This window comes from Cottoperca gobio, chromosome 20 (genome assembly GCF_900634415.1).
Source record: "Cottoperca gobio chromosome 20, fCotGob3.1, whole genome shotgun sequence".
Lineage (NCBI taxonomy): Eukaryota > Metazoa > Chordata > Actinopteri > Perciformes > Bovichtidae > Cottoperca > Cottoperca gobio.
In genome coordinates, this window is record NC_041374.1 from 11152761 (window position 1) to 11166431 (window position 13671).

The 13671-nt window shown below is 41.7% G+C and overlaps 1 protein-coding gene across 1 annotated transcript; it reads right to left on the minus strand.

Moving 5' to 3' along the window:
* Positions 1-2439: 2439 nt before the first annotated feature.
* On the minus strand, positions 2440-13347 carry LOC115025708 (myotubularin-related protein 6-like). Its single transcript, XM_029458149.1, is given in 16 exon segments — positions 2440-2850; positions 2852-3103; positions 3301-3427; positions 3529-3663; positions 4071-4177; positions 4373-4466; positions 4563-4612; positions 4732-4857; positions 5200-5309; positions 6037-6169; positions 6266-6400; positions 7407-7535; positions 8280-8437; positions 8542-8704; positions 10635-10766; positions 13146-13347. Coding segments are annotated over 16 exon segments (1983 nt in total). The 5' UTR covers positions 13170-13347; the 3' UTR covers positions 2440-2742.
* Between the last annotated feature and the right edge of the window lie 324 nt (positions 13348-13671).

Genomic DNA, 13671 nt, shown 5'->3' on the forward strand with positions numbered 1-13671 from the left:
CATATAGTGTGTGCATGTGTACAGTATGCATACATTTGTTGGCTGTCTGTGTGTACAGTATACAGACATTTTGCATGAGTACTAGTGTTTATGTTGAGTGTAAGTACACAATTCCCTCCTTGTCCTCAGGAGTGTTCTCGCAGCATGGCGTGCAGTATTCATCTGAATGATTCAAAGCCCCCAGTAGCTTGTCTCTGGAAGAGACTCCTCAATATTTAATGCGAGGTAACATGCACAAGTAGGCTACAGGAAGACCTCGCACATAGAGAGGTGACGGAGTGTCAAAGGTGTAAACCTGCCTTATCGCTGCCAACAATACTGTTCTTTGATGTTGCAACTTGAATTAACTGATTAATATAGAAATTAACAACACTTTTTAAGCAACTCGATTAAAATAAACGTCACACTGTGAGCTAGAACTTGCCTGTTATTGAAATAAAGCATAATAAAGCTTATTTTGCACACAGCATCATCAAACTAATGCATATAAATGACTTATCACCTTAAAAATGGAAAAACAGGAGGTTGGAGAAACCTTGTGAGGTGAAAGATGAATAAAAGTGAATTTAAGGTAGCTAAAAACCCTATTCTTCATTCTTCCACATGTGTGTGTACTGAATTAATGTGCCCTTTTCCTCTGATTGTAAAGCGTATGGAGCTTTGGAGAAAGCTGACACAGGGGTTACAAACATCACGCTGCACTGCCAGTCCATCTTTAATGCAAGTTGCTGTAGCTGCTCGTAGACATTGATTTGTCTAAAGCCAATAGTCACTTTGTCTGATTGCTGTGTGAAACTGCGTATGTATGTGTAAGCACAAAACTCCATTTATTTCTGCATTATGCGAGGACAGTGAAGAGAGCGGTGTTTCAGGAAGAACCAGTTCACTGAAAATGCTGCGAGCACAAATTCACTAAAGTATTTAGAGGCACACAGGCTGGAGTCTCTGGTGTGGGGAAGTTGTGCTTTGTTTCTTTGAGTGGAATGCAATTCACAAAGTCAAATATATGTAAAGGATTCTGAATTTACAAAGACACACACACACACATCACAGATTCACTGTATAAATGCTGACATCCTCCACGTTTTTCATCTCGTCTTTCTGCTGCAATCTGATTGAGGAAGATGTTTGCTTGTACGGTAAATCCAATCCAATGAAGATCAAATCCTTTCTGAGCTTCCATATGAAGCAGTGTTACAACCTCGGTCTGGCATTAACACGGAATTATTATGGTCTTTAAGAAAAGCTGAGCCAAAACACACAGTCTCACTTGAAAATAAACGTGAACGTTGGGCCTAAATTAACATGCCACATCCCGGGGGAAGTAAACCTAACCCAGTTAAAACAAGGGTGTGTAAAACTGCCTGCTCAGAGAGCTGCAACTACAGGAAGTGTAAGGATTTTACCGTAATCCTATAAATCCTGTTTCCTACAATAATATTTTATGCAGATATAAATATTATAAAATAAAATAAATGTAATCCGACATTGCTAGCTTCTGAGGATTAGTTTATAGCTCAACTAGCACGACTGAGCTAACTAACATTACATCTGAGCCAAGCAGGATGGCAGGGCGCTTCCTTCTGCGCGTTGATACAGTAGAAATAAAATAGTTCCGACATGAAGCTGCTCACAACAACATCTGTGACTTATCTTGAGTAACCGGTTCATGATTTTTGGAAAGAGACTTTGCTGTGGAATTTTTCGAATGTATTTGTTGGCACGATGACCATCCCGAGCAGAGTCCCATGTAGTTCCATTATATCGGAGAGAAGACTTCTCTACGGCCGATATCTCTAACACTCGGCAAATCACCCTGAAGCTATGTAGATGTATAAATAGTACTACAGGTAAGAGGAAAATATGCATTTTTGGATTTGAGGTTTAACTGAAATTCCATTTCTAAAAGAGTCCAGCATTTGTTAGACAACCAGACTAATTGACCTTATTTGTCCGAAGTGCATCTGTGACAGTGACCCCTGATGAGGGTCAACTGTCATAAATAATCAGTCAATGACATGGCAGACTGAGACGACCAATAGGATTTTGGGACCAATGCACGTTAGGAAATCAGATTATCTAATCAATGTGAGATGTATAGGATTAAATGGTCAATGAGTTAACAGCTGAACCTCACTGAACGTCACAGTCCATTAGTCGTTGTCACACTAATAGTTAACGAAAAGAAATGACCAGTGACTGCTTCAATCAAAACTACATTTAGTCTGATGGTTCAGCGTTGTTTCCATTGCTAGATTATCTTTAGTGATGTAGAATTTGATCAGCAAAATCAAATAAGGTCAAAAACCACATTGAGATTAAGCTGGACTCAAGCCTTCGCATGAGATGAAATATTTATGGTGCCAAAAAACATGATTTTCTGTGAGCTTTCATGTGGAGAAATATGACTATTTGGATTATGACTGGATTAACAAACTAGAAGAGTCACCATTTATTTGGGACAAATTTATTCTCTTATTCTATTCATTAGTTCTCTATAGTGCTTTTCAACATTCATAAAAAAAACAAGCTTTTTTTTTCCTATAGGTGCAGTATATGACATAATAATGAGATTTAGACTATACACACATACAACTTCATTCACTCGGCCCATTGCGTAATTAGCACGTTATCCCATACAGAACGACAGTTTCCCCTCGACACGCACACACTTTCAGTAAGCCCTCTCACTCAGTTGCCTCTGTCCCTCTGTCCCTCAGTATCCCACAATCCCCCCTGTTCTCAGCAGGTCATGCGCGCCACTCCAAACTCCAGGCTTACAACAGCTGGCTCCTCTTTGGCCGACTCGCTGTTGTATGTCCCTTCCAGCTCTCCGTAGCTCTGCTTCCTGCTGCTCGGTGCCGCTGCTACCCTCCACTGTCCTCTCTGTGTCGGTGCTCTCTGTGGCCTCCTCTCCCACCTCCTCCTGCTGCTCGTCCTCCTCCTCCTGTCGCTGCTCTTCTTTGTGGTTGATGGGCGCCCCCAGAATGAGGGAATTGGGACGTGGCGGGAGGGCGTTGGAGTTGGAGTGTTGATCTCTGGTGGGAGGAGGTGCAGGGGGGTCAGAGGTCACAACAGGGGTCACACCGAGCTGGTGGAGCCGCTGTGCAGAGAGGGAGGGACAAGACAACACAGAGAAAGATATATAAATCATCATAACAAGATAATTCATGTATTAACCCGGGAGAAGAAATGGGATTTCATTCAAAAAGACAACGGCAAATATCCACACTGAAAGTATAAAACAGTGTATATTCAGTATATATAGGCTCTATGAAGATAATTAGTGAGTAAACTCACATTCTCCAGTGCCTGCAATGTGCTCTCTGCCTTGCGGCTGTCCTCTCTCAGAGTCAGAACGGTTTTGAGGATGGACTGACGGGGGTGCATAGACCGATCAAACTGGTGGTACAAGTTCCTCCAGAACCTTGGAAACAAGAAACATCCTGTAAGATGTCGAATGTCAAAGAACGGCACTTATATGCAAATATGCAACAGCAGCAGGGAGGTGAGGGAGGCTGGACTGACTTGAAGTGGTAGGGCAGAGTGGAAGGCTCCAGCACAGGGTGCGCTTCAGCGTATGCAGGACTGTAGAACGGATTCAGGTAGTTCTGTCTCTCGCTCATTAGAAAGGCCCACAGCGAGTGGGTCCGCTCTCTCAGCCTGGAACACAAAACAGCAGTTAGAGACACAGGACATATGTTTAAACACAGTCCAATTGGGTAAGTGTTTAGGTTATTTTGTTATCAAATCTGCCAAAGGTGGGTGTGAAATGATAGTTTTGCTCCATTAAATCAAATCAAATCAATTAAAACTTGAAGTACTGAAAACACACAACAGTATTGTGGTTAGATGGGGTGTGTGTGTTTATGCATGCATGTTTGTTTATAGCTGTTGCACTTTTTGAACCATGGGGAGTGTCCTTTTCAAAGAGTCTTTACAGTAGAGGTGTGTGTTAATGCGCTGAACCACGATTCCTTTTAGAACAAATAGATACGTTCAAGAGTCGTTTTCTGAGCATTAGAAGCACAGAAAACACAAATGTGTGTGTGTGTGTGTGTTGGACTCACTGCAAATCCTCTCTCTGTCTCTGATTGTTGCCAAGGAAGTTTCCATATTGACAGGAGTGGACGTGCTCATGAATCTGCAGCAGGAACCACTCGCTGAACTCAAATGCCTACGGAGAGGATTATCATTTAATGAATAAGATTACCACGCTGCATAAAAGACACTTAAGTCTGTGTAAATACGACACACAACACACACACACACACACACACACACACACACACACACACACACACACACACACACACACACACACACACACACACACACACACACACACACACACACACACACACACACACACCTGTGGGAACTGCTCAGTCAGCTGCCAGACACACTCCAGGAACTGAGTGAAGATGGGAGACACTTCCTTTGGATCCCCGTCCAGCTGGTCACACCTAATGCACAAATAATAAAAATACAAAATAAAAGATAAAATAATGAAAGACACACGACTAAACCTCTAGGCTTACTTGATCCAGTTGAAACCTCACCTGTCTGCAAACTTGTGGCCAAATGAGATCCAGTCTTTCTCTATCAGTACCTAGAAGACAAGTGCAGGGAAAAGGCAAGTTTGAAGTTTGGACACTAACTAGCAGAAAAGTAAGTGTTGTCAAACTGTGTGCATGTATTAATATGTGTGTGTGTGTGTGCTGTTGGTACCATGAAGCCCTTGATGGTGCGGTAGTAAGGGTCCATCAGCAGCGCCCCCAGTGAACAGACCTGGGCTGTTCTGTCCCATCCGTCTGAACAATGAACCAGCACACTGGCTCCTTCCACGGTCACCGCCTGGGGGAAGAATGTAGACAGACAGCAGAGGGTTGTGGCATTAAGACAAAGTAAGGAACGAGTCCTCGACAGTCGCAGTCTATGATGGACTTGTGGAGGCTTTTAGGTTGTAGGTGGACAGTAAGGATTTAAAGAGATGATTTATCATAATTGTTATGATTAAATGCTTTAAACTGTATTTATATTATATGTTACTATCTATGTTATTATGTTACTAAGTTAGCGTCGCCCTGGTTTCCTCAACTAAACAGCCAAATGTGAAAATAAGCTCTGTGGAAAATAAACGTTTATGACTTTACATGTTAAGCAAGATAATATTCATCACATCACGTTTATGATTACCTTGGTGAGAAAGATCGCTGCGTCTACAACGGCTTTGATGTGCCGCAGCCAGCCACTACTCTCCAAGCCCACCAGGTGGTCACTCATGGAAAGAGATCGAGTCCCAATCACTGTCAGACACACACAGAGACACAAAGTCACAAAGACTACAGAGTTCCCATCATAATGTGCAAAAGGAATGACGTTTTGGAATGTTTGCCAGCGTGTGCAGCAACATGCGATTAACCTTTGTTGTGGCGGATTTAATAAGTATGTGTTTCATTAAGGGATATAATAAAATGTGTTCTGTAATTAGTTTTATTAGTACATAATTGTAGTAGGATTTACGAAGTATAATGGTTTGTATTGTATGAGCTGAGAGTGTAAAGAGAGTTTCCCAGTTCATACTCGTAAAAAGGAAGATTTATGGGGCCCTTTATATGATAGGGATAAGAATAACAGGCCCGGCCGGCACCTGTCAAACCAGAATATGCCAGAAAAAGAGATTCAGAGACACATATTGGGGACAGAACTGGCAGATTCCAGATAAAGGTATAACCATGGTTTTGTATGTCAATTTGGGTATAAAGAGGGGACGGAACCAGACCAGAGTCCAGTGCTTCCCCGGGGTTGTACTCACAAGGTTGATTTTTGTACTTGTACATAGAATTAAACTTTATTGTATCAGACTTCCAACTTCTCCAGTGATTTTCTTGTTCCTGACTGGGACTTTCTTTTTTAGCCAAGTATTACTCTGAGACAGAATTCATTTTGAACAGTTCAAATAAGTGAATATTAGTGGTGGGGATCCAGTCTTCTTCAGAAACTGGCCTAGAGGACAGATCTTGATCACAATACCTTCTAGCAATTTCTGCAGGCTGGTCCTCATCACGTGGATGTTTTCAATGCCGACAAACTGGAAGCGGATGTTGGAGTAGTTGTCCTCGTTCTCATAGCCTTTACCTGCTGCTCGATTAGCGAGAGCATTCAACTGCAGGACAGAAAGAAACACATATAAACTCAATAATAGCAAATCCCAAAGCTTTATTTATGTACAGCACATTTAAAGCATTTGTTTGGCTGTTACCTTTGGCCTAGTATCCATGACGTAGACAAATCGGCTGTTGTGATTGGCCTTGCTGATGGCCTGCAGCATGCTCTCATCCTCTAAGCATCGTGCGCTAAACCCAGAGAGAGGCTGACTGCATCGACACACTGCTGCCTGTCAGGTGAACAGAGAACGCTGATCAGGACAAGGACATCTTCAAAGTACTGCTGCTAAATGATCAACTAAAACTAGAAGATTTCACCACATCGCACCTCTCAGTACCTCCGTCTACATCACTCCTAGAATTTAACAACAACAGCTTCTGTAAATTTGTCAAAGTTCAAATTCCAATAGCAATTTATTTTGTGGATTATGGACAGAAAACAGCAGTACAGTGTTGCTTTCCGATCCTTAATGGTTAATTGATAATGACAAAGCCATTTTGTGTTACAGTTTATCAGCTGTGCTCCTTCTGTAAAAACCTCGGATGAAGTCACTGTGCCAAGAAAGGCATTGATTGAATGCAGAGTTCAGACTTTCCATTTAGCAAAATCCTCGCAGAGAATCAGGTGCGTCCACGTTGACACATGAAAGAAAGCAGGCGAGCAGACTTCTGCTCTCGACTTCTGCTCTCTTCTTTTACTACTTTAATTGTTATGTCTTTTGACTTTTTGTCATATTGCTTGACTTTACTTTTTGTTTTATAGACAGCGCTATTGTTCTCATTGTTTTTTTGATTAACACTTTTATGATTATGTCGTTTGTTTCTTTTTACCATTTAAAGCACTTTGGAAACATTGTTTTGGAAAGGTGCTTAATAAATAAAATGTATATATATATATTAATTATAACTAGAAAATCATGAATTTGAGATTGATAACAATTCTGGTGAGCCGAGCCGTTCCTCTAGCACATTTTGTGAAGAAGCTTTACATATTATAACGCTATTACTAGTAGGACTTTAAGATAAATATGAATGTTAAATTTATGTTTGCAGTTTGCAAACACAACGAAAGAAGGAGAGGATGGAAGAATACTTTCTTTTGATAAGCAACAATCTACACCTTTCATAGCAGTGCTTTTCATATTCTCTCTACAAACTACAACCAAATTTATGGAAATGCATGTATAAGAAGAAACTACGTTCGTGCTCGTACTGCGTGTGGCTTTATTTCAGTACCTTTTTTTCTTGGTAGAAGTACGTGAGCACAGGAAAGCGTCCTTTGCTTCTGAACTTGGAACTCCCCACAATGATCGGCTTACTGGCTGTGATGGGAACATACAAGTTCCGTGGGTACGTCTCACACACCTGGGAGAACAAACACGAAACATACACACATCACACACACACAAAAGATATTGGCGGACGTCTCCTTGTTTATGAGCATCATGAGATATCAAAATCCATAAGTCCATATTTCAAAACAAGTGAGTGTGAATCTAAATGTGCACAGTAATAGGACAGAACTATAGTTATGGTTAATTTTCCTGCAAGTTACTTCATTACTTTAAACATAAATTCTGCCTGTCCATCACACTAGAGTTGGAGCCAACATTGAAGCTCCAGCGCCCTCTTCTGGACAAATGTGCATAACGTTTTCATAATGTGTAGTCTACCGGTTCCTCTAGTAACCTGTCATAGTCAGCTTATTATAACAGCAGGCCTGGACAATGTTTAAACAAAACACAAAAATTTGATCACTTCCCGTGCACGGACAATCTATCCTTCCAGGTAATAAACTTGTGTTTATCCATTGTTTCCTTATTGAGGAGGATGTTAGGCTAAAACAAAAGCTGCTGGCCTATTGCAGATTTAACTATGACTGTTCACATCTTACCAACAGACATCATGAAACGGTAGAGACTGTGTGCTTGTTTCTCTTCCTCTCAGAAAACTAAAAAAAGCAGTTATGACTGCAGCTTCACAAGTAGCAAAGAAGCAGCGGAAATTGCCAAAAGATCCTCCTCTTGAGGAATTCCCTCAAACAATGTTCTCAGTTTGCACTTCAGATAAGGAACACTTATGGTTTACGAGACAAAGCCAGCCATCTACCTTGTAATCTCTGTTAACGTTTGTGAGCTGCCATTGGTCGCAGGGGACGCCCATCCGCTCAAACTCTGCCCCCAGGTCGATGATTTGCCATCCTTCCTCTCGCTGTTGGTCGTTTTGTTTGGGGTTGTAGGAGAACGCATAGAGCTCCTCATAGGATACTGCACAAAGGAGAAGGAAAGTCGAAAAAGAGCCTCAACAAAAAAGTATTGACGGATTAAAAAAAGCAAAACACGGATCTTAGACGGCCAACACTGAGACTCACCAGGCCGTAGAAGACGCAGCAGCGAGCTGTAAATGTCGTGGCAGTCTCTTTCTCTCTGTACCACAAAATGAACCAACCGGAAGTTCCGACACTGGATGACCAGAGGACAGCCTGTGGTGGTCAGGGAGAGCTTCTCCACAGACGCTATATGGTGATGCAAAATCTGCAGAGGAGGCGAGAAGTAATGAAAACAAACAAATAAATTATTCAACAATTACAGGAGTACACTGCACAAACTCGTAGTCTGCATTGCAAGATGCTGTTTGAAGTATGAAACCATGTGTGTTGTAAGAATAGAGTCTGTATGTCCCTGAATAACAGACCGCTCTCTATTTAGTATCAGCTTGTAATACAATTCTGAACAACCACTTGTAAAAGACATGAACCTTCTGTACCTTCGGTAATGTTTATACACTAAAAATGCTGAGTGTCCAGATTAACGAGTGTCACAGTAAAGATCACCCTGTAGTTACCTCAAACAATTATTTTCCAAGACGACTTACAAGAAAATCATTTGCTTAGAAACCAAAGCCAGAGTAACTATATAAAAAGGCACAATTATACTGTATATCCTAACACTGGTTCACCTGCTGCACACCTGTCATCAGGACTCATGAAGAGACTCTGAAAGTCTTTGTAAAATGGGCTCACTAGAGAAAGCCTTCATGCCTACTGTAACTTTCAATAAAAGCATCTCTGAAGAAAAATATGAACGGAGAAAGTAATTGTCTGAAAGATGTGCGAGGATTTCAAGAACAGGTATTTTGAACAGAGGAAAGTTGCAAAAAGCTCATTTGTGCCACATTACCACGTAATCATAAATTGTTTTAATGCCATAAAGTACAGAGGGCAAGAAGGACAGATCACCATATTCAATAAGGGCAGTCTGGACTCCACAGGGATTTCAACCATGGGAGATCATTAAGATGCACATTCATTAACATTGGTAATGACCAGTGAAACACACACACACACACACACACACACACACAAAGTCTGCTGATCTCACCAGCTGTTCAGACAGATAGAAACTCAACTGCTATTTAATATTTCATAAGGCACAATAACACTAACAAACTCTCTCTCCGACCAACAGACTGATTCTATCTCGCCTCCACAAATGCGCGCACACACACACACACACACACACACACACACACACACACACACACACAGTGCAGTGGGAGACAACACTGCACGCTTCACTAGAAGCAGCCCGAAAACAGAGGAAAAGAAAAATGTTTCCTTTTCTCAGCACATAAAGCAGGAAGGATGGTGGGGAGGAGGTCATGACCCGAGATCTGCTGCACAAAGCATTTTCAACCACGCTAACCTTTCCACAATGCAGACCAGCAAATGTGTCAAAAATACTGAGAGTACTATTTTCACTTTATCACATAACAGGATACAAAAAGGATAGTATTTCCTCCATGTATACCCAAACACTGCAGTTGTGTTGCCATTGTCACCACCAACAAATCTGGATGCTCTACTGAGTGTTGCAGCCAGACATCAATATAACGCAGTTCTCAAGGTGCTACAACAGTAATCCTCTTGCACGCACAGAAGCCTAACCGGAAATCTGGCAACTATGAGGCTTTTAAACCTCCACCCTACTTCCTCTTACCACTTGCACATTCTCTCCTTTTGTCCAACACACACACATTCACCATCAGGTTGCAGACTTCCTTGTTGTGGTCATGCTGATGTCTTTCTTTTTTTTCTCTCAAAGCAGCAGCCATGATTTTGCTCCTGACAACATTACACTGCATAAGGCCTTCCAGCGTGGGAGTGCAAACATCATACATCGTGGACCAATAAAAGTCAATTCATAGGTTAAAAGCAAGTCCTTATTGTCAAATGAGCATCGTAAATTACCCACAGAAAAGTGTGGTTGTAATTGTATGATCCCACATCTGACTTTTGGCAAATTAGCCCCAGCAGGTAGAAATTGTGGAGTAGTAGTAGCCACAGGACATGCACAGTCTGCATCCAACCCTGAGCCAGAGCGGTACACAAGAGAGTAAGCCTAACTCTAATAACCAATAGGGCATTTATTCTGGCAGAATGCAGTTACTGCCAGAACTACTCACCCAGATCTCCTGTGCGGCAGATGTTGAGTTGTTAGAGCTGCTCTCCACAAAGATGAGATGTGTAGCCGTGAGGTACAGCGTGCCGTTTGTAAATTTGTTGCTGAAGCGATCCAACAGTCGCACCTGCTCCACCTGCAAACACACAAACCAAGAATGACAACAATAAATCAGCAGTTCAAGGTTGTTCTAATATACTGAAAGGAAGAAAATAAGACAGGATCTTGCTAACAGGAATGATCCCTGTCACAGAATCACTGTAAGTGGCACTCTGCACCGGCTCCAGCTGGCACCACCTAATCCTGACCACCTGAGCCGACCTTTCAGCTGCCAGTTCCATTATAATGAGTCACAAACGATTTCTGGAAATGGCAAGAAAGTCTAATTACGGTATTGACTGAACAATGTGACAAAAGTGATGTTAATGTGCATGAACTAGGTGATCTGGTTCCTAAATTATTGATGTTTTTTTTAGCAATTGCTAGAAGGTCAAGCTAATTGCAACTATTTATTTCTATAGTTTCCGTTTTCCCAGTTATTATTACCTCCCGCCAAGGAGGTTATGTTTTCAGTTTTGTTTGTTTGTCAGCAGGATTACGGAAAAACAGCCGGGACGATTTTCATGAAACTTGGTGGAAGGGTGTAGCATGGGCCAAGGAAGAAGCAATGTTGATCCTAATCACCTGGCGGATACACGCATTATTTTTCACTTTCGTTAACATTGAGAGATAGGGCATGGCCTTGGAGGAGGTCTGAGCTCTCAGTGTCCTTCTAGTTCAAAATGTGTTCTCATACTGCTCAGTGCTTCCAACTATTCCAAGTACCTACTGTAAACACCCATACTGTAGTGAAAGTCTGCCGATTGTTACTAGTGCCGTACACTCTGTGGCAAAATGGCTAAAAGACCATTAGCAGCGACAGCAGCAAACCGTTCAAAGCCATGATTCATCATATCAGCCGTTCTCTTGTTGACTCAGACATCCTCTCCTTTGCTTCCGTTTTCCTGTCATGTGAGGAAATAATTGAGCCTATCTCTGTCTCCCCGCAACCAGCAGGACACAACTCTGTCACAGACAGGCTTCTGAGCACATACTGGAAGTACGGGGAGTGAGTGAGTCGCATATACAAGCTGATGTTGTAAACTAACAAAGCAACCTAAGCTATGCTTCGACGTACTTTAAATACAATACCGACCACATCGTTTTTTTCCGCAAGTAAATTCTTTTTAAAGTAGCATCAACTTATTTCTGAAGCAGATTCTTTTTACAACAACTGAAAACATATGTTACTTCGCTGGAAATTGATAAAGGCTTCCTCTACTGTTTTATTTAAGTAAACAACAGAGAAGCCTTGAGACAGTAGGGCCACACCCAGTATGCACGCAATCACACCCAGCATACCCGTATTATATACATATACCAAACAACTGTGTGCACTTTGTGGTAATGTACGACTATCCTGGAGCACCGGAAATTAGGCCCGACGTGATGAAGAAAGCTCATACACACCTTCACAATTACACTTCTAGATTAGGTGTGGGCCTAAAGCATGTCCCACACAGTGAGCTACAGAGGCTATGTAGGACACGTTTGAGTTGGAAAGTCACCTGAATCATTAACGGTGCAATCCATATGTATTTGTACAGGTTTTTTCTGTGTTGCCTTACTCCATAATTCTGGATTTAAGGTACACAATGAGGTGCAAAGTGTGGTCTGTCTCAGCTTTAATGTGAAGGTATACATCTCCATACAGGGTGAACTGTGTATAAACTGTAGCCCTTTTAATACGTAGCCTCTTAACTTCATGGGAGAAAACATACTTTGATTATTTATTAGAAAATTAAAGTCAGCGTATTTAATATGTTGTTGCAAATGATTTACAGTCTGAAGTAACCATAGATTAGATAGTTTATTTTCTAGTGATCTTCAGTTCTTGCTTGTTTGAAGACTGTTTCGCCTTCTGTCTGGTCTTCAGTTGGCTCAGTGATTTTGGAGTCATGTGGTCAAAAGCAAATTCGAAATCCTTGGTTGCTTAGGTTGTATGTTAACTGTCCAGATGATGATATCCGGATGCTGTATATGAAAAGGACTGTCAGTCCTACAGTGATCACTGGGTGTGAACACCTACAAACACTATCAGACATGCAGTAGTGCTGTCAGTACTGCATGTCTGATAAACCCATCAAAGTGCCATTATGCTTGGTTTCTGCTTGTGGTGTTTTATCACACTGGATGCACTGCCTGGTTTGATAGTGTGACGTTAACTCAATCAGTAAATCAGCTGTACGGGAGAAACGAACAGCTCATGATGCTCGTCACGTCTGACACTTCTTGCTGCTGGGGTTAGGGTTACACCTGCTAGTCATCATGCCTTAGATCCACACACATTAGTCTAAACATTGATTTCTCAGGTAAACTTAACGACACTCGTGCATTACAGAACTCCCCACAGGACAGGCCGAGCAGCTTACTTCTGTATCCTATCCATTTGCAATTAGCTAGAAATGTTAGCTACCTTTGGCGTTCGGATATGCTCCATGTCACCGAGTCGAACCAGCTGTCAGCGACTGCAAAGCTTCACACGACGCCTTCCGGACACAACTGTATCATTGATAATGTGTAGGCTACAACTGCTGCACAAACCCCCTGTACTTCTCGAAGGCATACGATATATGTTTATTGTCAATTATATTACGCCTCCATCCGCGTAAAGGTTCCGGCATTAACGTCAATACTTGACGTTGTACAATTTTCGAAATAAAAGCACGACTTTATGTAGATTTTTTAGACAACGTAAGATGGGTCACAAATGTATCCCACCGCTCTCTGTATATTGTGTATGTATTTGTAATTACTTTGTTTTGTCTTTAGTAAAGCACACCAAGTATGTACTTTGTGCTTTCTTAGATGTTCCCCCTATTATTTCAGTGTATAATATGCTATTATAACATCGGGTCATTTGCCCATGTTGCGTGGTTGGTAATCATACAAACAATAATTCTCATGAGTTTACAAGTCATGAGAGCATGAAGTTGTTTGCA